General features: G+C 45.6%; 1 protein-coding gene across 2 annotated transcripts in view; it reads right to left on the reverse strand.

The window, feature by feature from the left end:
- ADAMTS17 (ADAM metallopeptidase with thrombospondin type 1 motif 17) overlaps window positions 1–10,138 on the reverse strand; it is a 434,783-nt gene extending 424,645 nt beyond the window's left edge. For both annotated transcript variants that reach the window (XM_069766309.1, XM_069766308.1), the window contains exons 1-2: window positions 9,833–10,138; window positions 6,549–6,910 (exon numbers count right to left, since the gene is read on the reverse strand). In XM_069766309.1, coding sequence (XP_069622410.1) covers window positions 6,549–6,910; window positions 9,833–9,872 — 402 coding nt within the window. In that variant the 5' untranslated portion in view covers window positions 9,873–10,138. The remainder of the gene's footprint in view (window positions 1–6,548; window positions 6,911–9,832) is intronic.
- Window positions 10,139–23,559: the final 13,421 nt, after the last annotated feature.

Below are 23,559 nucleotides of genomic sequence, written 5' to 3' on the forward strand. Positions count from 1 at the left end.
TAAAGGAAAAGAGACAGCTAGGAATCTAGCTCTGGAACCATTTGACAATTCGCACTGACAGCTGTCATCCAGGCAGCCAAACCACTCCAAAATGAAAAATTATCATATCACAGTAACAGGCTTGTAGGTGCCAACATGAATTAAAGAGCAATTCAGCAGTCTACACAATGCGCAAGGACGCGGTATGGGAATTTCTTCCTAATGGCTGTTTTTCTTTCCATTCTTGCATAGTTACTTATCACTATAATTAATTAGCACTGTGCCTGCGCTGTCTCCAGTATTCCCTTATGCACCTATTATATACAATTCCCCTAACATTTCTATAGGCTTTTCTTCAGTACCGTCCTCAATTAATCCAAACACATAAATTCCGATTGCAGGCCATCCATAAGACTTGAGGCAAGTACAGAATGTGCCCGATGAGGCCAATGAATGGCGCCAGCAGTCACATCATTTATGTCCAGTAAGATGATAGGCAAGTATAGTTTATTTTCCAATTCCTGCTCTTGGCTACATTTTTATACATCATAGAAAATCCCTTTAACCATGACAGACAGGGTAATGCCTTACTCTTGACAACACTTCAGTGACAGTTGTGATACTTTATGGGCTTTCAGGATGTAGAGTACAAAAGCAGAATTTAGTAATGTCAGAATGACTAGAAATGGTGCTCGTGTGCACGGCTGCCTGCAGAGGCCTTAAGGTCCTTTGGTCGCATAAAGTACTAGTATTATAAATGATAAATCATAGGTTGAAGACATGTTACACATTGTGCATTAGGTTCCAGAAGCTTGAAATGACACCTCCAAAAATAATTTCAACAATTACAAGTAGGGGAGTCCATATTCAAAAATCTTAGGAAAACCACGTTGGACACTTCTCTTTAGGCCACGTTCACAAGTTCAGTATTTTACATCAGTATTTGTAGCCAAAACCAGGAGTAAAACAATCAGAGGAAAAGTATAATAGAAACATATGCACCACTTCTGTATTCATCACCCACTCCTGGTTCTGGCGTAGAAATACTGACGTAAAATACTGAACATGCGAACATGGCCTTAAAATGTATTTCACTAGCAGCTCACGTTACTACCTTTATAGGGAAAAGCGCTGTGTGGAAATGTAGAATGTCATGTTTGTACCTCTGTAGTTGGTAGGAGGTGATGATTCTTTAAGGTTTATGTTATAGCTTCCGGACTAAATATTTATGGGAGCTCAATGCCTTGCATTAAAGGGAAACTGTTAGCCCCCCAGGGTGTTTTTAAGTAAAAGAGCCACCTTCAGCAGCACTAAGGCTGCATTCTGTGAAGTTGGCTCTTATGCTCAGTATCCCTAGGAATGCTGAAATAATCACTTTTATAAATTGCCTGCAATGCTTCTATTGTGTCCCGGAGGCATGGTTTCTCCTCCGTGTCAACCGCCTCCGAGACGTCAATTATCTCCCCCTTGCGTCTGTGCGACATTTCCTGTGTTCCTGTTACATGCCTGGCGCCTGCGCTCTGCCAACATTTCTCGGGCATGTGTCGTGCGCGCTGCCCGTGAACTTACAGCAGGCGAGAAATATTGGTAGTGGGCAGGCGCCGAGCACGTAACAGAAACACACGAGGCGGCGCACAGACGCAAGAGGGAGATGATTGACGTCTCTTTGGCAATTGACACCGGGGGAGAAGACCTACCGCCGGGAAACAATAGAGGTATGGCGGGCAATTTATAAAAGTTATTATTTCAGCATTTCTAGGGATAATAAACATAAGAGCCACCTTCACAGAATGCAGCCTTAGAGCTGCTGAAGGTGGCTCTTCTACTTTAAAACGTCCTGGGGGGGTGACAGGTTCCCTTTAAGGTTTGCACGGTCATGTTATCTACAGTGGCAACAATGTATTACAGTCAAGAATAGTGACTGGTAAAGTTATGGGGACATTACATGCCACCTGTGGATACTTGTCATTTTCAAGTTCAATGCTTCCAACTTAACATTCTCATATAACAGTTGACCTGCAGTACCTGTCAGCAGCTGCTACACACTGAGCAGAGATGATAGCAGCTTTTCAGTAGAGGTGCTAGGTGTCGCACCCCACCAATCTGTCAATTTCATATGCCCAGGCAACACCTGTACTATAAGATTTACAGCGACTTGCATATGAAGGAATTATTTCATTAGAAGAACCACTTTCATACTACAGCCAATGTGGGAATGAGCCGATAGCTGCAGGTTTGGCTCCCAAATCCCACATAAGAAGCTGATTTTGGGGTGTACGGTTTCTCTTCCCTGACACTTTTGTTTTATATCTTTTTATAGGGAATTCAAAACTGATACACAGCGTTATGCCCAAAATAGGACCAGCTTGGATTTTTTTTTTTAACCTCAAAATTAAAGGGATTAAAGGGAATCTGTCACCTCTTTTTTCGCATATAAGCTGTGGCCACCGCCTTTAGGGGCTTATCTACAGCAGTGATTTTCAACCGGTGCTCCGCGGCACACTAGTGTGCCGCGACACATGGTCGGGTGTGCCGCGGGGAACGGGAGTCAGCTGTTCTCTGTGCCGACTGTCAAGCTGACAGCCGGCACAGAGAAGCTGCAGCGCGTCGGCTCCCGGAGATCAATTGTACTCGCAGACATCTACCAGCTGCGAGTACAATTGAGGCTCTGACCGCTGGGTCAGAGCGACGCCAGCAGCGTGATCAAGTCATGTGATCACGCTGCTGGCGTCACTATCCGGCGCGCAGGAGACAGAAGACACTTGGTGGTAAGTGCTCCTGTGGTTGTGGAGCTGAAGACACCGAAGATTCAGCGTGGGGCGGGTTTATGGGGAGTATGTATTCAGTGTTTGGGGGAGTCAGGATTTAATCAGTGTGTTGGGGGGGGATTTATTCAGTGTGGGGGATTTATTAAGTGTGTGGGGGGATTTATTAAGTGTGTGGGGGGGATTCATTCAGTGTGTGTGGGGGATTTATTCAGTGTGTGTGGGGGATTTATTCAGTGTGGGGGGGATTTATTCAGTGTGTGTGGGGGGATTTATTAAGTGTGTGTGGGGGATTTATTCAGTGTGGGGGAGGATTTATTCAGTGTGTGGGGGGGATTTTTTCAGTGTGTGTGGGGGGGATTTATTAAGTGTGTGTGGGGGGGGATTTATTCAGTGTGTGGGGGGGATTTATTCAGTGTGTGTGGGGGATTTATTCAGTGTGTGTGGGGGGATTTATTAAGTGTGTGTGGGGGGATTTATTAAGTGTGTGGGGGGATTTATTAAGTGTGTGGGGGGATTTATTCAGTGTGTGTGTGGGGATTTATTAAGTGTGTGGGGGGATTTATTAAGTGTGTGGGGGGATTTATTAAGTGTGTGGGGGGGATTTATTAAGTGTGTGGGGGGATTTATTAAGTGTGTGGGGGGATTTATTAAGTGTGTGGGGGGATTTATTAAGTGTGGGGGGATTTATTAAGTGTGTGAAGGGATTTATTAAGTGTGTGGGGGGATTTATTCAGTGTGTGGGGGGATTTATTCAGTGTGTGGGGGGGATTTATTCAGTGTGTGGGGGGGATTTATTCAGTGTGTGGGGGATTTATTCAGTGTGTGGGGGGGATTTATTCAGTGTGTGGGATTTATTCAGTGTGTGGGATTTATTCAGTGTGTACGTGGGGGGGCTGGAATTTATTTAGCATGTGTGGGGCAGGGTGCATTTATTCTGTGGAAGGGGATGGATTTATTCTATTGGAAGGGGAGTGGATATATTCTGTGGGGGTGAGTGGGGAGATGGGGGTGGACACAGTAGCGAGGGGAAAAATGTGTGCTGACACAGTATTGGGAGCAACGGTGATGGGATGTGTGAGGACAGTATGGGGAGTCGGGGGAATGTGTGAGGGGGGAATGTGTGACGAGGAAATATGGAGAGAGCAAAGGGGTATGTTAGCGGGGGGGATGTACAGGAGGAGGCTATTAGAAATGTGTGCAGACAGTATGGGGGGATGAAAGTGTGAGTGGATACAGAATAGATACTGAGTAGTGTGAGGGTAACAGCCAGGAGGAGACAGTATGCCAAGTAGGAGGAGTGTAATGAAGGGGCACAGTAGAGAGACTGGGCTCTCTATGAGGGACACAGTATGAGAAGGCAGCGTGAAGTATGGAAAAGAGAGAGAGGGTAGTGTGGATGGCATGTACCATAAGAGGGACAGTGAGGGTCATATGTGCTGGGAATAAAGTGAGGGGCAATTATTTACTCAGGGGCTCAGCCTAGGGCAGATATTTTTATTCCGGAGCATTATAATAACACTGCTATCTTTAAGGGTGTTGTGTCGGGATGTGCTGCAGAAGACAGGAGAAGATGGAAGTCTGCAGAAGCGAGCTCTGCCGGTGGATGAGAAGAGTCATCATGGCATCTGGACAAGGTGAAGATGAAAAGAAAGAGGCGACTCCACAAACAACGTCATCTATCAGGTACCTGGATGTAAATGTGTTTTTTTTGTGATACTAATTCTCATTTTTATTTGTTAGGAACATTAAAGGGGATGTCCAAGGTTGTGATGAGTCTGCAGTCATACTATGTGACTGCAGACTTCTGAATTCTCACAGTGCACACTGCTATCATAATTCTCTGATGTTGGTGAGTTACATACATGTGGTCACGTGCTGACTAAACATGTGTGGCCTCATTCAATGAAAATGAATTGACTGAGGCCGGACATGTCTAGTTAGAATGTGGCCAGAAGTATCCAAATCACATACTTGTGCTGTCATGACCGTCCACTCTGGCCACCGGCAAGGGAGAATCCTAAAAGTGTGCAGTGTGTGCGCTGTGAGAATTCAGGAGCCTGCAGTCACATAGAATGACTGCAGACTTTCATCTCAAACCTGGACGCACCATTTTGTGCCATTTTGGTTGGTGGTGTGCCTCGGGATTTTTTAAGTATAAAAAGTGTGCCGGGGCTCAAAAAAGGTTGAAAATCACTGATCTACAGCATTTTGTAATGCTGTAGATAAGCCCCGATGTAACCTGAAAGATAAGAAAAACAAATTAGATTATACTCACCCAGGGGCGGTCCGGGTCCGATGGGTGTCACAGGTCCGACGCATCCCATCTTCATATGATGTCATCATCCTCCTTGCTTCTGTCGCGGCTTCTGCACAGGCGTAATTCTCTGCCCTGTTGAGAGCAGCGTAAAGTACTGCAGTGTGCAGGCGTCGGGCCTCTATAACTTCTCTCTGCACCTGCGCACTGCAGTACTTTGCTCTGCCCTCAATAGGGCAGAGAATTATGCATGAGCTGCGACAGAAGCAAGGAAGAGGATGTCATCGTATGAAGATGGGAGGCGCTGGACCTGCGACGCCCATCGGACCCAAACCGCACCGGACCGCCCCTGGGTGAGTATAATCTAATCTGTTTTTCTTATCTTTCAGGTTACATCGGGGGCTTATCTACAGCATTACAGAATGCTGTAGATAAGCCCCTAATGGCGGTGGCCACAGCTTATATGCGAAAAATGAGGTGACAGATACCCTTTAAGAAAATACATTGGGAATGTGACCCAACAAACCCATCCTTGGACTCTGTAAGGGGGCCACCCCTCTGACCTCTAGTAAAGTGGCTTTTATGTACCATAATGTTGATGTTTCAACCCTTTTAAATCATCTCCACAGTTTATATTATAGTTTATCAGTCACATATTAGATAAAAACTTTCTCTAGGCCTTATATACCTGTCTTTGAGGATTTCCATCATTTTTTAGATCAGTAAGGAATTGGATATTGAATCTTGAAAATATGGCAGTGGTAAAATGTGATGACATTTAAAGTAAATGGACACCCTCAGTGGCAAATGTTCTTACTTTTACTATTTTAAGGGTTATTCTATTTAAAAAAAAAAAAAACACCATGTCATCTCCCATGTCACAAAATGTTAATCACTGGGAGACTGACTGCTGAGATCAGTTGGGATCCCAGGAGCCGGACATGAAGTGATGAGCAAATTATCCCCACCATATGAATAAGAGATAACTTGTTTTTGGAGGAATGACAGGTTAATGCTTGCATTTTTGGCAAAGAATAATTTTTTGCAATACGGGTTAATGGAAACTTTTGGTCAATTTGTCTTCAACATCCTTTATGTATGACAGTACATACCTGATTGCAGAATGCACCAACAGTGAAATCCGTCATCTCCTAAACCCATTTATGACCGGCTGAAAGCTGTACTTTGATGTGGTCATATATTGGCTTACAATATGGTTCAAAAGAAAGATTATTGTTACAACTTCTGCTGACAAAACAAGCTCACTGAAGGATTTGATTGCTAACTCATTCTGCAGTCTGTTATGTACAGTGATACATAAAAGCTGTGGAAGCTAAACAGCCCAAAAAGTCTGATGAGACACTATGGCAAAAAAATGTATTTAAGATTAAAAATGTTGACAAAGGCATCCATATTCTTTAATGCCTGAAAATGCCCTGAACATCCTTGTGCCCATCTACATGCCATTATTATTTACTTTAGTGTATATAATGATTTTTCTCCTGATGAGTGAAGGCATTTGCATATAATAATTTACAGGTACACACCAGTCCTGAACATGTGCTGACCGATGCAAAAGACTTGTTGTGGTTGAGAACTTCTCCAACATAGAAACAAAGCTCTTCCTCTGGGATTTTGGTTTGGATTTTGTCTCCGAATTCTGTCCTTTCCTCCACCATAAAACCTGTAGCCAGGAAATCATGGACCCTCTGCAGGTGCAAATGAAGGTCCCAGCCAAATGCAGGCAGATGGATATACATATTATTCGGATGGGTTGTTGTATCTTTGGGAACAGAGCGTGGCTTTCGGATGTTAGTGAAGATTGAGTCATCTCTCAGTGGCAGAGGGATCTGCCCAGACCATATTAACTGTGGAATTACAACTTCAACTGCTGGCTCAGAGCAGCCCGCTAAAAAACAAAACGGAATTGTCATGATTCAGACAAGACGTGTCAATACCATAGTTTAACAGGTTACAATGCTTCCTATGCTCTATCTTGAATATATGCATATAGAAAAGTGAGACCAGGTGCGAGTTTGATGGATCCAAAAGCGAAAACATGTGCAAGATTAAGTCTACGTAATATGGGAATATTGCAGATTTTACCGGCACATTCGCAAACGTACAATTCACAATGGTTTCAAGTATCGTGTATGTGGATGATGAGATTTTAACATATCTTATCAACATGCCGCAGATTTTGTCTGCATAGAAAGTGACTGGCCGTGGGGATTTTATAATTCCCAGCATGCCAATGTATGCTGCAGATTTTCATCTCGGATATCAACCCGTTCTATGTAGTGGGGTAAATCCCAAGCTAATTTTGGGCAGAATAATCCAAAGTCTATGAACAGTGTTGGACTGGGGTGCGGAGGGCCCACTAGCAACATTGACTTTGAGGGGCCCACTTTTCACCTGCATGCAAATATTACACTACTGTCGTTCACAAATTTACCTATATCTCTCTATAATAATAAATTGGGTAGTATGGTAAATGAATGATGAGATGCTGCTTTTTTTCTGTACAGAGTGAATATGCCAAGTACTGCCCATACAGTGGGGTTAGGGGCTCAGATCTGCACAGGAGCCCACCGCAAAATTCCCCTGTTACCCTATGGGCCAGTCCAAGCCTGCATGTGGACCTACGTTGGCAACTGAATTTTTTTTTTTTTTTTTACAGATACACCACAGATTTCCACCCAATAAACTGTAAGGTGAAATTGTGACATACTGCATATTATAAAATCTGCACCATTGGTAAATTTCCAAATTCTGTAGCATTCAGATGAGATTGGCTATAATTTCATCCAGACGTCTTGCACTGTGAATGGGGCAGATTTTACCGGCGTAATATATCTTACATCTTTCAGGAGAAAATTAAGACTTTATTAAAGAGCATGAACACCTATAGACTTTACTGGAAAGAGCCAATAGAAGTGCCTACTTTACATCTGCAAATGTGGATCAGGGGACTCCTGTTCTCCAGACAAGTTGTCCTATGTGGAGTATTTTAAACTAGTTTATGTTGGAGTAATATTGTGTCACTTTGGTAATACAGCACTGCAAATATAAAGAGAGGTCTATCTGTAACATTCGTGCCAGAGATCCTTAGCTGACCCACTAGTGATGCCATTTTTCTATGCACCTCTGCCTAGAAGGGTCATTGAAGCCAAGGCCCCTCTGCAGAATCAGCTGTGCTACAGGCAGCACTCGGCTCCTAGCCGGACTCCAGCTCCTAATGAACGGAAACTATGATGTTCAGCGAGGGGGACCCTGCCAGGATCGGCTCAGGTTGAAACATCAGCTATGAAAATATAAAGGGCCTCTTCACACAGCTCAATCCTCCCCCCCCCAAACACATAGCAACACGCACAGTAAGAGGTACAGTGATATCTGGGCTAAGTCGAAGGGGCTCCAATTTTACGTCAGCTGCTATTTTACAGGGGAATAAAGCTTTACCTACTAAGCCGCTTTCTGCTGAAGGACCCTGGAATAGAAAAATACCACATCTGGCTGCAAAACTAGCCACGACCAATGTGCAAGACCATGTGCCACACAAGCAAACACATTTTCGTGAACATTTGGCCACTGCATCAGCATCAATTTGTATTTTATCTCTTAATTTTTCAGGATCCCTGCCTGGACATAATTGGAAAAATGTTTAATCCACATTCCGAGGAAAGGTTTAACCCTTCATGAAGCTGAGCAAAAGTGTCTACACTTCCTCGCTCTAGCCTCGCAAAAATAAAACACTGAGGCCAGAATTGTGAGAAGTGTCACTAGCCATGTACTGACAGATAGCATGCTGCCAAATGTATGGTATTCCATCTAATCTATTCTAGGTGGTTATGTGCCATAGTGGTGGAAGACTCTTCAGCGGGATACGTGTAGGTATGGATTGCAATAGTTCATTCTGCAGTAAAATGACGAAACGTGCAATACCCTGGACAGCACTCACATGGTGCCTGCACATAGATAAGGCATGACATCAAATGATCACAATAGTGTTTGGACACTTTGGCTCCATTGTATCCACCTGTAACCAACTGCATGAACCATGCACCAATTATGGCACTGTATAAAAGTATTGGAGACTTTGCATCTGGCCTCGTGCACCTTGTGAAAAAAAATAGTGTATTAATAGAAAAATGCACTGCAATTTTTTTTGTAAATGTGAATTCTGGCCCAATATATTCTCATCATATGTGTATGGAACGAGAGGAACAATAATCTAAGTCCTCATCCATGTACTGGACCCAAGTGTCCGTCTACTATTCTTCTTCCCCTTCCTCCATCCTGGAGAGTGACAGCGGTTCCCAGCACCAGTCCAGATGTGTTCTCCACTACTTAGTGCATGTGTGGCAGTCTGCAGCCTCTGGCGGCAAGAAGAGACCTGGAAGGTCCAACAGAACAAACAGACAGGATGCCTGGAAGAGCCAGGACTGCGTCAAGCCAGGATCTGGGAATATTCAGCGCGCCTGCGCTGCCAAAGCCAGATTAACCTGTTAGCAGCCAGGAGAGGCCCAGAGTAACGGGGATTCGGGTCATTCAGAATTACGATCTGGGGTACTGGGGGGGCTGTGGGTCTTGATAATATTTAGATGGGTAGTAATAACATCTGTGTTTTTGTTTTCTAGACACCCAATAATCTGCAGTAAATCTGATATCTAGGAATATATTTTACCTGTTAATTGGGTAGAAAGTATTCTTCACCCCATAACCCCAAATCAGTTAGTAAAACTGTCCATGGAGGGATCACAAAGCTATAAAATGTGACATTATTTCTAGTGACAGGATACAAATAATGAATGACAATAGTAAATATTCTTACCTGGTGCAATGAGGAGGTACAACAGGCTGAGATAAAGCATCCTAAGGCTCCTGCCCACCTCACCGTGCCCCTACAAATACACAGGCTGTGGGGTGCCCAGGTGAGGATGCCCAGGTAGCAGGTCACTGGATGCCAAGTGATGCAGTGCAATAGACATGTAGAGTGCACTACAAGTGTCAGCAGTCACCTCAGAAGCACTGCAGTGCCGGGGTGTGCAGTGCCCGCTGCAGGGAAATGCCCGGTATTTGCAGGTCTTCAACCTTTGGAAAAGTAATTACCAGAGGAGACAAACTGAAGTGGGTCTTCACAGCCCGCCCGCCGGGCACCGGGAGCGCCAATCACGGCTCGGCCAGCACCGGGGACGGCGAATGTCAGCGCAGGTATTGGGAGAGGGAGACAGCGGGGGGCGGGAACTGCGGCAGTACACGTGGTTGGGGCGCAGTACCCCGACAGGGCCGCTAGGGGGAGTGCGAGGTGTGAGGCCAGGAGATGCCGGGCAGGTGTGAAGGAATGGCCGGGCCGTGATTGCATCATTGTGAGTGAGGAGCAACATGTGGAAACGGTGTCAGCACCGTGAGGAGAAGGCGCACAGCAGCAGCGGGGCCCACAGAACGCAGCTGACACTAGACAGAACTATGACTACGTGTGCACGCAGGACATTGCCACTGGACAGTCTGCATTGTTTTGCTATATGTTTTTTGCGAAAACCTTTAATTTATAGGAGTTTTCTTTTCGACGCTATACTCTATCAGCATGGACAAGAAACGCATCTAGCATGCCAAAACCGCCAAAACACACAAAAATGCATAAAAAACGCAGCTACTTTCCTGCCAAGAGATCAGGTTTTGCTGGAGGAAAAAAAAACACTGAAAAAATGGCTAGTGTGAACTTACCGTACGGGAGGCGATGGCTGACAAAGAATCGGGACGGAAAATCACTGCACCTCAGGTGCACACAACCTAAAAGGCACAGATATTAGAGACTAAAGGGGATCTGTCGACGGGATTTTAAACCTCCCCCCCCCCCCCAAAAAAAAAAAAACAACAATATGATGACTTACTAAAGTCATAGATTATAGATGCTGCTGCCTGCTGGTGAAACGAGGAAGCGGCACTGGGCAGGGAATAGAGCTGGAGTGACAGAAGCTTCATATCTGCAATCATTCTTCAGGCTCATTTACACCCAGGGCTGTCACCAGGAATTTTAAGGCCCAATAGGCTATATGCACACAATGCGGATTTTGCTGCGGATCCACAGCAGTTTCCCATGAGTTTACAGTACAATGTAAACCTATGGGAAATGAAATCCGCAGTGCACATGCTGCAGAAAGAACCGTGCGGAAAAGCAGCCGATTATTTTCTGCAGCAAGTCAATTCTTTGTGCGGAATCCGCAGCAGTTTTACACCTGTTCTAATAGAGAACTGCAGATTTAAAACCGCAACGGAATCCGCAGTAGAAACCGCGATAAATCTGCAGGAAAAACCGCAGAGGAGCTTTCTACGTGTGCACATAGCCTTACTGTCAACATTTTCGGGCCCCCTTGAGACTCCACCCAGGCTCCGCCTCCACCCCCCAAAGCTTTCCCCAGTCCCACCGCCCACTTTTGCATCGGCATATTCTGATAGCAATAGTTTTTCCATATTTCTGAAAGCAGTCATGTGAGGGCTTGCTTTTTGCAGGACGAGTTGATGTTTTCATTGGTACCATTTTTGGACATTTTTTGATTGCTTCAGGCAGAATGAACAAAAATCAGCAATTCAGGAATTTTTTTTGTTTATGCCGTTTCGTATGTGGTAAAATTGATAAGGCTGAAGGCAGCTTAAGGGTAAGTTCACACAGGGCGTTTTTTATGCTAATTTTCTGCTCCTTTTTACAGTACCTGCAAAGCCTATGACATTTCAGAAATCTCATGCTCACACACTGGTTTTTTGTGTGATCAGTATTTTATGCTTTGCCGCGTTTTTTCTACATAGAGCATGTCACTTCTTTCAGCGTTTTTCCAGCATTTCACCACCCATTGACTTGAATGGATTATGAAAAAACGCTGCAAATAGGCAGATTGACTTTTCTTGCAGCGTATTTGCTGGAGAAAAGTCAAGGACAGCCGGATGTGACCTCACTCTCGGCTCTGCTACATCTAGATAACAGGCTGCATGATACGTCCATGCAGGCTGTCATCCAGCAGAGCGGACCCGATCCCCATTCACTTGAATGGGGGGTCCAACATTACAGTGTTTGACACGCTGTCATGTGCATGACAGCGCCGCAAACACTGCTTCTGATCGGCCGGGAAATCATCTCCGGTCAGAGAGCCACAGTTCCCACGCTGTCAGAAGACAGTGGGGAGCACTCAGCTGTGATCGGAGGTGTAAACTTCACCTCCGATCACTGGTGTCAGCTGATGGAACTACTGATCCCATCATCTGACACCTACAGCCGCTAATTACAGTGACAGCAGGAGCAGCGGATGGGAGTTTTCATCTGCCGCTCCTGCGCTATAAATAAATAATTTAAAAAAAACGGCGTGGGTTCCCCCCCTAATTTTGATAACCAGCCAGACAAAACTCACAGCTGGGGGCTGCAACCCCCAGCTGTCAGCTTCAGCAAGGCTAGTTATCAAGAATAGAGGGGTCCTCACACTTTTAAAAAAAAATTATTTAAATAAATAATTTAAAAAAACGGCGTGGGGTTTCCCCCCATTTTTGACAACCAGCCTTGCTAAAGCTCACAGCTGGGGGCTGGTATTCTCAGGCTGGTAAGGGGCCATTGATATAGGCCCCCCCAGCCTAAAAATAGCAGCCCGCAGCTGCCCAGAAAAGGCGCATCTATTAGATGCGCCAATTCTGGCGCTTTGCCCAGCTCTTCCCACTTGCCCTGTAGTGGGGTAATGGGCTAATGTCACCTTGCCATTGTAAGGTGACATTAAGCCAGCTTAAAGGGAACCTGTCACCCCGAAAATCGCGGGTGAGGTAATCCCACCGGCATCAGGGGCTTATCTACAGCATTCTGTAATGCTGTAGATAAGCCCCCGATGTTACCTGAAAAAGGAGAAAAAGACGTTAGATTATACTCACCCAGGGGCAATCCCGCTGCTGGTCAGGTCGGATGGGCGTCTCCGGTCCGCTGCGGCGCCTCCCATCTTCTTTCCATGACGTCTACTTCTGATCTTCAGCCACGGCTCCGGCGCAGGCGTACTTTGCTCTGCCCTCTTGAGGGCAGAGGATAGTACTGCAGTGCGCAGGCGCCGGAAAGGTCAGAGGCCCGGCGCCTGCGCACTGCAGTACTTTGTCTGCCCTCGACAGGGCAGAGCAAAGTACGCCGGAGCCGTGGCTGAAGATCAGAAGAGGACGTCATGGAAAGAAGATAGGAGGCGCCGCAGCGGACCGGAGACGCCCATCCGACCTGACCAGCAGCGGGACCGCCCCTGGGTGAGTATAATCTAACGTCTTTTTCTCCTTTTTCAGGTAACATCGGGGGCTTATCTACAGCATTACAGAATGCTGTAGATAAGCCCCTGATGCCGGTGGGATTACCTCACCCGCGATTTTCGGGGTGACAGGTTCCCTTTAATAATGGTGAGGCGTCAATAAGACACCTATCCATTACTAATCCTATAGTAATTAAAGGGTTAAATAAACACATACACATGCAGAAAAAAGTATTTTAATGAAATAAAACACCACACAGTTTTGCAATCTTTTTATTGTTCTACCCATTCCAAAGTGAAGCCATCGATTACTGTAATAAAAATAAAACAAAAAAAGTATATTCCCTGATCCGTTGTAGTCTAATATAACGAGTGTCCCATGCAATATCTGGGGGAGATAAAGCTTACAACCAAAAGCGATAGTAATGCGACCGCTCCCAGCTGTAAGCAACTGGGGAATGAAGGAGACGGCGCGGGCGCAAGCTCAGTAACGAGCAGTGACGTCACTGAGACGGCGCTCCCTCACAGCCTGACCTGAGGTGACCTCTGCACCGTGGGAAAACTCCAGGGAAGAGGATACCGCAGGTAATGTATCGATTTATTCTATCTAATCAATCTATCCATTCTATCTATTCATTCTTTCCTATCAATCTATCTATTCATTCTATCTGCAGGAAGTTGTTGTTTTTTGTCTGTGTGCACTCAACTTTATTGGCATGCACAAAGAGAAAAAAAAAAACATGAAAGAAATTGCACAAAAAACGCACCAAAAAACGCACCTAAACCTGCATTTTTGGCACAGCTTATTTCCTGCCAAGATGATCAGGTTTTGCTGCAGAAAAAAAAACGCAGCAAAAACGCCCTGTGTGAACTTGCCCTTATTCTTTGGGCTCAGTATGATTACAGCAATGCCACATTTATATAGTTTTTTATGGTTTGGTGCACAATAAAAACTATTTTATAGAAAAAAATTATTATTTTTGCATAGCTTTATTATGAGAGCTATAACTTTTATTTTTCTGCTGAGGGTGCTCTATGCAGCTTGTTTTTTACGGGACAAGATGACATTTTCAGAGATACCGTATATACTCAAGTATAAGCCCACTCGCATATAAGCCGACCCCCTAATTTTGCCACAAAAAAACTGGGAAAACTTAATGACTCGAGTATAAGCCTAGGGTGGGAAATGCAGCAGCTACCGGTAAATGTCAAAAGTAAAAATAGATACCAATAAAAGTAAAATTAATTGAGACATCAGTAGGTTAAGTGTTTTTGAATATCCATATTGAATCAGGAGCCCCATATAATGCTCCATAAAGTTTATGATGGCCCCATAAGATGCTCCATAGACACATTTGCCCAATATAATGCTGCACAAATGTTGAATATGGCCCCATAAGATGCTCCATAAAGATATTTGCGCCATATAGTGCTGCACAAACGTTATGGCCCCATATAGTGCTGCACAAATGTTATGGCCCCAAATACTGCTGCACAAATGTTATGGCCCCACATAGTGCTGCACAAATGTTATAGCCCCATATAGTGCTGCACAAACGTTATGGCCCCATATAGTGCTGCACAAATGTTATGGCCGCATATAGTGCTGCACAAACGTTATGGCCCCATACAGACACTTGCCCCATATAGTGCTGCACAAACGTTACGGCCCCATATAGTGCTGCACAAACGTTATGGCCCCATATAGTGCTGCACAAACGTTATGGTCCCATATAGTGCTGCACAAATGTTATGGCCCCATACAGGCACTTGCCCCATGTAGTGCTGCACAAACGTTATGGCCCCATAAGATGCTCCATATAGAGACTTGCCCCATTTGCTGTTGCTGCGATAAAAAATAAATAAATAACATACTCATCTCTCCGTCGCTCAGGCCCCCGGCACTTTCAATATTCACCTGACTTCGTTCCGGCACCGCTCCATCTTCAACGACTTCTGCACTGACGGTCAGGCAGAGGGCGCGCGCTAACCACGTCACCACGCCCTCTGACCTGAGAGTTACTGCTGAATACGGAGCGGCGGCTGGAACGAGGAACAGGTGAATATCGCGCAGCGCTCCCCTCCCCGTTATACTCACCTGCTCCTGGCGCGGTGCAGTCCCTGCTTCCCCAGCGCCGGCAGCTTCTTCCTGTACTGAACGGTCACCGTTACCGCTCATTATAGTAATGAATATATGGCTCCACCCCTATGGGAGGTGGAGCCGCATATTCATTACTGTAATGAGTGGTACAAGAAGACGCAGCAGCGTCAGGAAGCCAGGGACCTGCAGGAACTGCGCCAGGAGTAGGTGAGTTTAATTAGACTGTCCCCGCTCCCCCCCCCCCCCTGCCGACCCCTGGGTATGACTCCAGTATAAGCCAAGAGGGGGACTTTCAGCCCAAAAAAATGGGCTGAAAATCTCAGCTTGTACTCGAGTATATACGGTACTTTTTTATTTAGATTGGTCTTTTTTATCGCTTTTTATTCCGCTTTTTGTTCTGCCCTATGATGATAACTATGTTTGAGTGACTTTCAGTTTTTTAGGGTCGAGTCGGGTTTCGCGAAACCCGACTATCTCAAAAGTCGAGTCAAGTGAAATCGGACGATTATCGCGAAAAGTCCGACCAAAACACGAAACCCAATGCAAAGTCAATGGGAAATCTCTCTCTCTCTCTCTCCCCCTCCCCCTCCCCCTCCCTCCCTCTCTCTCTCTCTCTCTCCAGAAAAGTTGGTGTTACACATTGCAAATCGCTACAGCGCACAAGCGAGAAGATGGCGATAGGCGTGCACGCCCCTAAGACCTATGTCATCACTCTGCCGACGCTCCTTAATTGGCTGAAAAAATGGCGCCAAACGCGTCATACGAAACGTGACTTTGGCACGAAGATCACCGACCGCATGGCCGATCCCACACTAGGATCGGGTCGGGTTTCATGAAACCCGACTTTGCCAAAAGTCGGCGACTTTTGAATTTGTCCGATCCGTTTCGCTCAAGCCTAATGATAACGCATCATTTTTGCCTTGTTTTTTTTTTTTTTTAACAGTTCACTGAAGGGGTTAACTAATGGGACCGTTTTATAGGTCGTTCTGGATACGGCAATACCAAATATGTGTACTTATTGGATTCATACGTTTCCTTTTTTTTGTTCTTTATTTTGAGATTTTTTTTAAATATTTTTACAATTTTTATTCACTTTTTTATTTTTTTACATTTTCTCAGGATGGGACATCAATTTTACACTGACAGATTGCTGATCTAATACTTTACAATGCTTCTGCATTACAGAGAATTAGATCGGCATCTGACATGCAGGGAGGAGGAGTGTCAACACTGTTCCTGGGTGACCCTGCGGCCATCTTTCGGCCCGTGGTTACCATGGGAACCATCGGCATAACGCGAATGCATCGCGTTATGCTGATTGGCGCGCAGAGGGGGCTCGCTCCCTCTGGTGCCCCGCAATGTCGCTGTCACTATTGACAGCTGCATCACAGGGGTTAAACACCTGCGATCAGTGCTAGCACCAATCATGGGCATTGCTGCAGGGTGTCAGCTCTCATATAGATATCACGGCGGCACCCAGCATGAGCCCATGCGATCATGGCGCCAAACATATATGGCAGTTTGCGGGAACTACCAAAAGTTTTGCTTTTTTAAAAAAAAAAATGTGTGATTACTATAAGGTATATGCTCATTTTGTATTTTTTTCTTGAGTTTTATCTGTGAAATGGCCACAGTGTGAGTGTGATCTTAAACACTGCTCATACACCAACTTATGTTTCAGTCCATTTCTTTGGTTTTATTGCAGTATTATGTAGATATTACTTTCTCCTTCCCCGAAGACAGCCCCACGGAGAGAGGGGATCCGCCCTTCAAGGACAGGAAACCTATAGATAAAAAGGGCGGTACCTCTCCCGCCCATCGGTTGGTTTCCTGTCCTTGACGGGGAGCCTTCAGTTGTGGGTACATACCTGAAGAAAAGAAGACTGAAGTTTGGAGTCCAGGTCTGGCCATACCGGTACAGACAGCAGGGATGCCCCTGCCTGAGCTGGTGCGGTGTCCTGAAGCTACCACCACTGGGGCCGAGAACCTCTCAGGGTGTGGGGAGCGCAGCCATTCTACCATGCTCCAGTGTCGGTTTCCAGGCGTCTGGTTCTGCGCATGCGTGGGTACGTGCCATCGCGTTATGCTGATTGGCGCGCAGAGGGGGCTCGCTCCCTCTGGTGCCCCGCAATGTCGCTGTCACTATTGACAGCTGCATCACAGGGGTTAAACACCTGCGATCAGTGCTAGCACCAATCATGGGCATTGCTGCAGGGTGTCAGCTCTCATATAGATATCACGGCGGCACCCAGCATGAGCCCATGCGATCATGGCGCCAAACATATATGGCAGTTTGCGGGAACTACCAAAAGTTTTGCTTTTTTAAAAAAAAAAATGTGTGATTACTATAAGGTATATGCTCATTTTGTATTTTTTTCTTGAGTTTTATCTGTGAAATGGCCACAGTGTGAGTGTGATCTTAAACACTGCTCATACACCAACTTATGTTTCAGTCCATTTCTTTGGTTTTATTGCAGTATTATGTAGATATTACTTTCTCCTTCCCCGAAGACAGCCCCACGGAGAGAGGGGATCCGCCCTTCAAGGACAGGAAACCTATAGATAAAAAGGGCGGTACCTCTCCCGCCCATCGGTTGGTTTCCTGTCCTTGACGGGGAGCCTTCAGTTGTGGGTACATACCTGAAGAAAAGAAGACTGAAGTTTGGAGTCCAGGTCTGGCCATACCGGTACAGACAGCAGGGATGCCCCTGCCTGAGCTGGTGCGGTGTCCTGAAGCTACCACCACTGGGGCCGAGAACCTCTCAGGGTGTGGGGAGCGCAGCCATTCTACCATGCTCCAGTGTCGGTTTCCAGGCGTCTGGTTCTGCGCATGCGTGGGTACGTGCCAGATTCGCCCCTGATGACACGGCTGGAGGGTCACATGACTGAAAGGAACTTCCGGTGAGGGTGCCAAGGCAGCCTAAACTAAAAAAAGGAGTGTGGAAAGACGCTCCATGCAGCATAGGCGGTCCCCTGTAGGAATGGAGGCACAGGATGAACCACTGCAGCAGTCAAGGCAGCATCAACCGAGGAGACAAAGGAAGAAGGTGCGGCAGCATAAGCCCTCATTCCGGTGGGGTGGATGTTATGTCAGCCACTCTACCCAGCAGAGTAGGAGATCCAGCAAGGTGGATACATCTCCAGCCTCCAGAGGCCCATCAGTGTATCAAATTCCTCCTAAACTGATACCCGCAGCCACGTCTGATTGGTGAGTGATATTCGTGAAGGCTAACGTTGTAATTGAGGTCCCCCTTTTTTCTTATTTATTTAGGGAGGAAAATGCTTGGCTAAGACCAAGCCTAGGATGGAATTGCCCAATGTGTAACGAGGATTTACCCGTCACCTGGGAAAAGAGACTCTGCCAATCATGCATAGAGCAGGTGGTATGTGACGAGTCCCCAAATTTCGCCTCCAAGTTAAGATCTGTAATCAGATCGGAGGTCGAAAGCACCTTTAAATCCCATTCCCAGGGGGTCAGTATCAAGAGGCAAAAGACCAGTAGTAGGTGCCCTGAATCCAGGACCAGTAGTTCAGAGAAAGAACAGAGAGACTCGGGTTCATCAGACTCTTCTTCATCCTCAGAAAAAGAGATGGGAAGGCGCCATTGTTTCCCATTAGTAGAAATAGATGGACCCTCACCCAGAAAAATCAGTACAGGATGTTATGTTTGGGGGACTCAGACAAAAAAAGCATAGGTCTTTCCCTCTTAATGAGAATATACAGTCTCTAAGAAGGAATGAAAAAGAACCCGAAATAAATAATTCCTCAGTGGCGTCCCTCAAAAGGAAATATCCTTTTGATGATCTACGTCCTGCGATAAAGCCCCAAAGTTAGATGTAGCAGTAGCTAAGACTTCCAGGAAATTTGCCCTTCCTTTTGAGAACATGGGAGTATTGCAGGAGATCCATTAGATAAAAGAGTGGATTCCTTAAGGGTGCATGGGAAGCGTCCGGGGTCAGTTTAAGACCTGCTATAGCAGCAACTTGCACAGCCAGGTCTTTAATTATGTGGTTAGACCTATTAGAGAAACAGCTCCGGGATAGGGTATTGTTGTGAATTCTGTGGCAGAGCTCCCTCCTGTGGTCACAAGTGGTACTTCGGCTGATTCTCTCTGTGAGCTTCTGTTGGTGGAGGGAAGTGGTACTGCGGCTTCTGAGTTTCCTCCCTCAGGTGATCTGGTGAGGTCGTTAGGTGCTTCTCTACTTAACTCCACCTAGTGCTTTGATCCTGGCTTCCTGTCAATGTTCCAGTGTTGGACTTGCTTTTCCCTGGATCATTCCTGTGGCCTGCTGCTCTGCATAGCTAAGTTCTTCTTTGCTATTTGTTTGCTATTTTTTCTGTCCAGCTTGTCTAATTTGTTGCTGGAAGCTCTGGGACGCAAAGGGGGTACCTCCGTGCCGTTAGTTCGGTACGGAGGGTCTTTTTGCCCCCTTTGCGTGGTTTTCTTTAGGGTTTTGTGTAGACCGCAAAGTTACCTTTTCTATCCTCGATCTGTTAAGAAAGTCGGGCCTCACTTTGCTGAATCTATTTCATCTCTACGTTTGTCTTTTCATCTTAACTCACAGTCATTATATGTGGGGGGCTGCCTTTTCCTTTGGGGTATTTCTCTGAGGCAAGGTAGGCTTATTTTCTATCTTCAGGCTACTTAGTTTCTCAGGCTGTGCCGAGTTGCATAGGCAGAGTTAGGCGCAATCCACGGCTGCATCTAGTGTTGTTTGGAGAGGATTAGGGATTGCGGTCTGCAGAGTTCCCACATCTCAGAGCTCGTTCTATGATTTTGGGTTATTGTCAGATCACTGTATGTGCTCTGACCGCTATGTCCATTGTGGTACTGAATTGCCTTTCATAACAGGGTATCTAGGGAGAAGATACTAGCGTGCATTCCCTTAATGCGGGGGGCTGCGGCTTTCCTGGCTGACTCGTCAGCTGATTCAGTTTTACTGGAGGCCAAATCCGCAGCCTTCTGCAATGCAGCCCGTAGAGTTCTCTGGCTTAAATGTTGCCCTGGGGATGTCCAAAAAATATCTAAATTGTTTCATCTCCTGCAAAGGTGATTTCCTGTTCGGGTCAACATTAGATTACATTCTTGAGAAACCAGGAGATAAGAAAAAGGGTTTTCCCAACCTGCCTATTCCCACTAATAAACAGCCTTTTTGGAGTAAAAAATGTTTTTATAGAACGCCCCCGAGAGAGCAAAATAGATGCGAAGAAGGGAAAAAGAAAAGCAGAGGATTCCTCTTTGGGGGTTCCTCTCAGGATAGGAAGCCCTCCCAGTGATGGTCTTTCCCAGGTGGGGGGAAGATCATCAATCTTTCTCCCGACCTGGGAAAAGATTTCAGTCCTCTCCAGAGGAACAATGGACCTTGGAACACAAAATATTTAATCTAGTGGACAAAGCTGTCCTACAGTAGATTCCCCCATTCCCCTCAGTAAAAGACGAAAAGACAGAAGGATTCTCCTCCCCATTATTTCTGGTGAAGAAATCTGGCGCCGGGCCCCTCTGACCTTTCCCAGCACCTGCGCACTGCAGTACTTTGCTCTGCCCTCAACAGGGCAGACAAAGTATGCCTGCGCAGGAGCCGCGGCAAGAAGACAAGAACAGGATGTCATCCTATGAAGATAGGTGCTGGACCGGACCGCGACGCCCATCGGACCCGAACGGCAGCGGAACCGCCCCTGGGTGAGTATAATATAACCTTTATTTCTCATCTTTTAGGATACTTCGGGGGCTTATCTACAGCATTACAGAATGCTGTAGATAAGCCCCTGATGCCGGTGGCCGCAGCTCATATGCGATTTTGGGGGTGACAGACTCCCTTTAAAACTCTATCTTTTAAGACAGTTCTTCTAGTGGTATTGACATCAGCTATGTCTGCAGGCCCCCCTTCACTCAGATTTTAGAAGATGGGGTCATTCTGAAACCCGACCCTACCTACTTACCTAAGGTATCCTCTTGCTTCCATAGGTCCAAAGAGGTAGTCCTCTCTTCCTTTTGCTCCAACCCCAAGAACGCAAGAGAGGAAAATTTCCATATGTTAGACGTAAGAAGGTGTCTAGTTCAGTACCTAGCGTACACCCAGAAAATCACACACACAGAAATCATGGGGCACGATACCAGAATTTCTAATTGGGACGACCCACAAAAAAGTACCCTACAAATGCAGTAAGATACCCCCATAGTACCCTGCACATGTATGATATCCCATACACACAGTATGATGGCCCTGACACAGCCCTCCACACAATAGGATGGCCCTCCATAGAGTATAGTTGACCTACATACACTATAGTGGCCCCCACGCAGTATAATGGCCCAACACAGCATGATGAGTTCAATAAAATTCTCCACACTGGATAATGGCCTGCACACATTATAATGCCCCCACCAGCCTCACAAACAGTAAAATGGCTCCCCACATAGCCCTCCAAGTAGTATAATGATCCCCACTTAGCAAGCTGGTATATTTGCATCATTTGGCCTTTCCTGACGATGATAGTGAAGAAGCCAGAACTTTAACAGGCTAATTAAGGTCTGAAACCTTGGTCAAAGTTATCTGAGCACACAAATCTCCAAAGGTAGCCCAAACGTTTGCATCGGCCCATTTTCCTCTTTGTAATTTTTTTAATGCAAAAAATTACAAAATATACCATGGGGAAAATAAGCATTTTATACAATGCAGATTTTGCAAGTTTTCCCAGCTACAAAGAATAGAGAAGTCTGTAATTGTTATCATGGGAACACTTCAACTGTGAGAGGCAGAATCTTAACCCCTTTCTGACATCTGACATACTACGTACTATCCCGTCGAGGTGGTGTGGGCCCGTATGACCACCAACGGGATAGTACGTCATCACCGATCAGCCGCGCTCATGGGGGAAGCGCTGCCAATCTGGACCGGGTGTCAGCTGACTATCGCAGATGACACCCGGCACTATGTGCCAGGAGCGGTCACGAACTGCTCCTGGTACATTATCCCCGGCACACTGCGATCAAAGATGATTGCAGCGTTCTGGCGGCACAGGGAAGAATCGTGCAGGGAGGGGGCTCCCTGCGTGCTTCCCTGAGACCCTCGGAGCAACGTGATGTGATCTCCTACCTCCTCCTCCCTGCAGGCCCAGATCCAAAATGGCCACGGGGGCCTTCTGGGTCCTGCAGGGAGGTGGCTTTCAAGCGCCTGCTCAGAGCAGGCGCCGGGAAGCCTCCCTGCAGTGCCTGTCAGATCGCTGATCTGACACAGTGCACTGCAAAGTGTCAGATCTGCCACTATAATGTGATGTCCCCTCTGGGGCAATGTCAAAAAGTAAAAAAAAAAAATATTTACATGTGTAAAAAAAAAAAAAAAAAATCCTAAATAAAGAAAAAAAAATATATTGTTCCAATAAATACATTACATCTAAATAAAAAAAAAAAAACAATAAAAGTACACATATTTAGTATCGCCGCATCCGTAATGACCCGACCTATAAAACTGTCCCACTAGTTAACCCCTTCAGTGAACACGGTAAAAACAACGCTTTATTATCATACCTCCAAACAAAAAGTGGAATAACATGCGATCAAAAAGACGGATATAAATAATCATGGTACCGCTGAAAACGTCATCTTGTCCCACAAAAAAAATGAGCCGTCATACAGCGTAATCAACGAAAAAAATAAAAAAGTTATAGTCCTCAGAATAAAGCGATGCAAAAATAATTATTTTTTATGTTAAATAGTTTTTATCGTATAAAAGCGCCAAAACATAAAAAATGATATAAATGAGGTATCGCTGTAATAGTACTGACCCCAAGAATAAAACTGCTTTATCAATTTTACCAAATGTGGAACGGTATAAGCGCCCCCCCAAAAAAAATTCATGAATAGCTGGTTTTTGTTCATTCTACCTCACAAAAATCAGAATAAAAAGCGATCGAAAAATGTCACGTGCCCGAAAATTGTACCAATAAAAACGTCAACGTGTCCCACAAAAAACAAGACCTCACATGACTCTGTGGACCAAAATATGGAAAAATTATAAAATGTGGAGACGCAAAAACTATTTTTTGCAATAAAAACCATCTGTTAGTGTGCGACGGCTGCCAATCATAAAAATCCGCTAAAAACCCACTATAAAGGTAAATCAAACCCCCCTTCATCACCCCCTTAGTTAGGGAAAAATAATAAAATTTGTAAAAATGTATTTTTCATTTTCCCATTAA

Source organism: Ranitomeya imitator, chromosome 4 (genome assembly GCF_032444005.1).
Source record: "Ranitomeya imitator isolate aRanImi1 chromosome 4, aRanImi1.pri, whole genome shotgun sequence".
Taxonomy (NCBI): domain Eukaryota; kingdom Metazoa; phylum Chordata; class Amphibia; order Anura; family Dendrobatidae; genus Ranitomeya; species Ranitomeya imitator.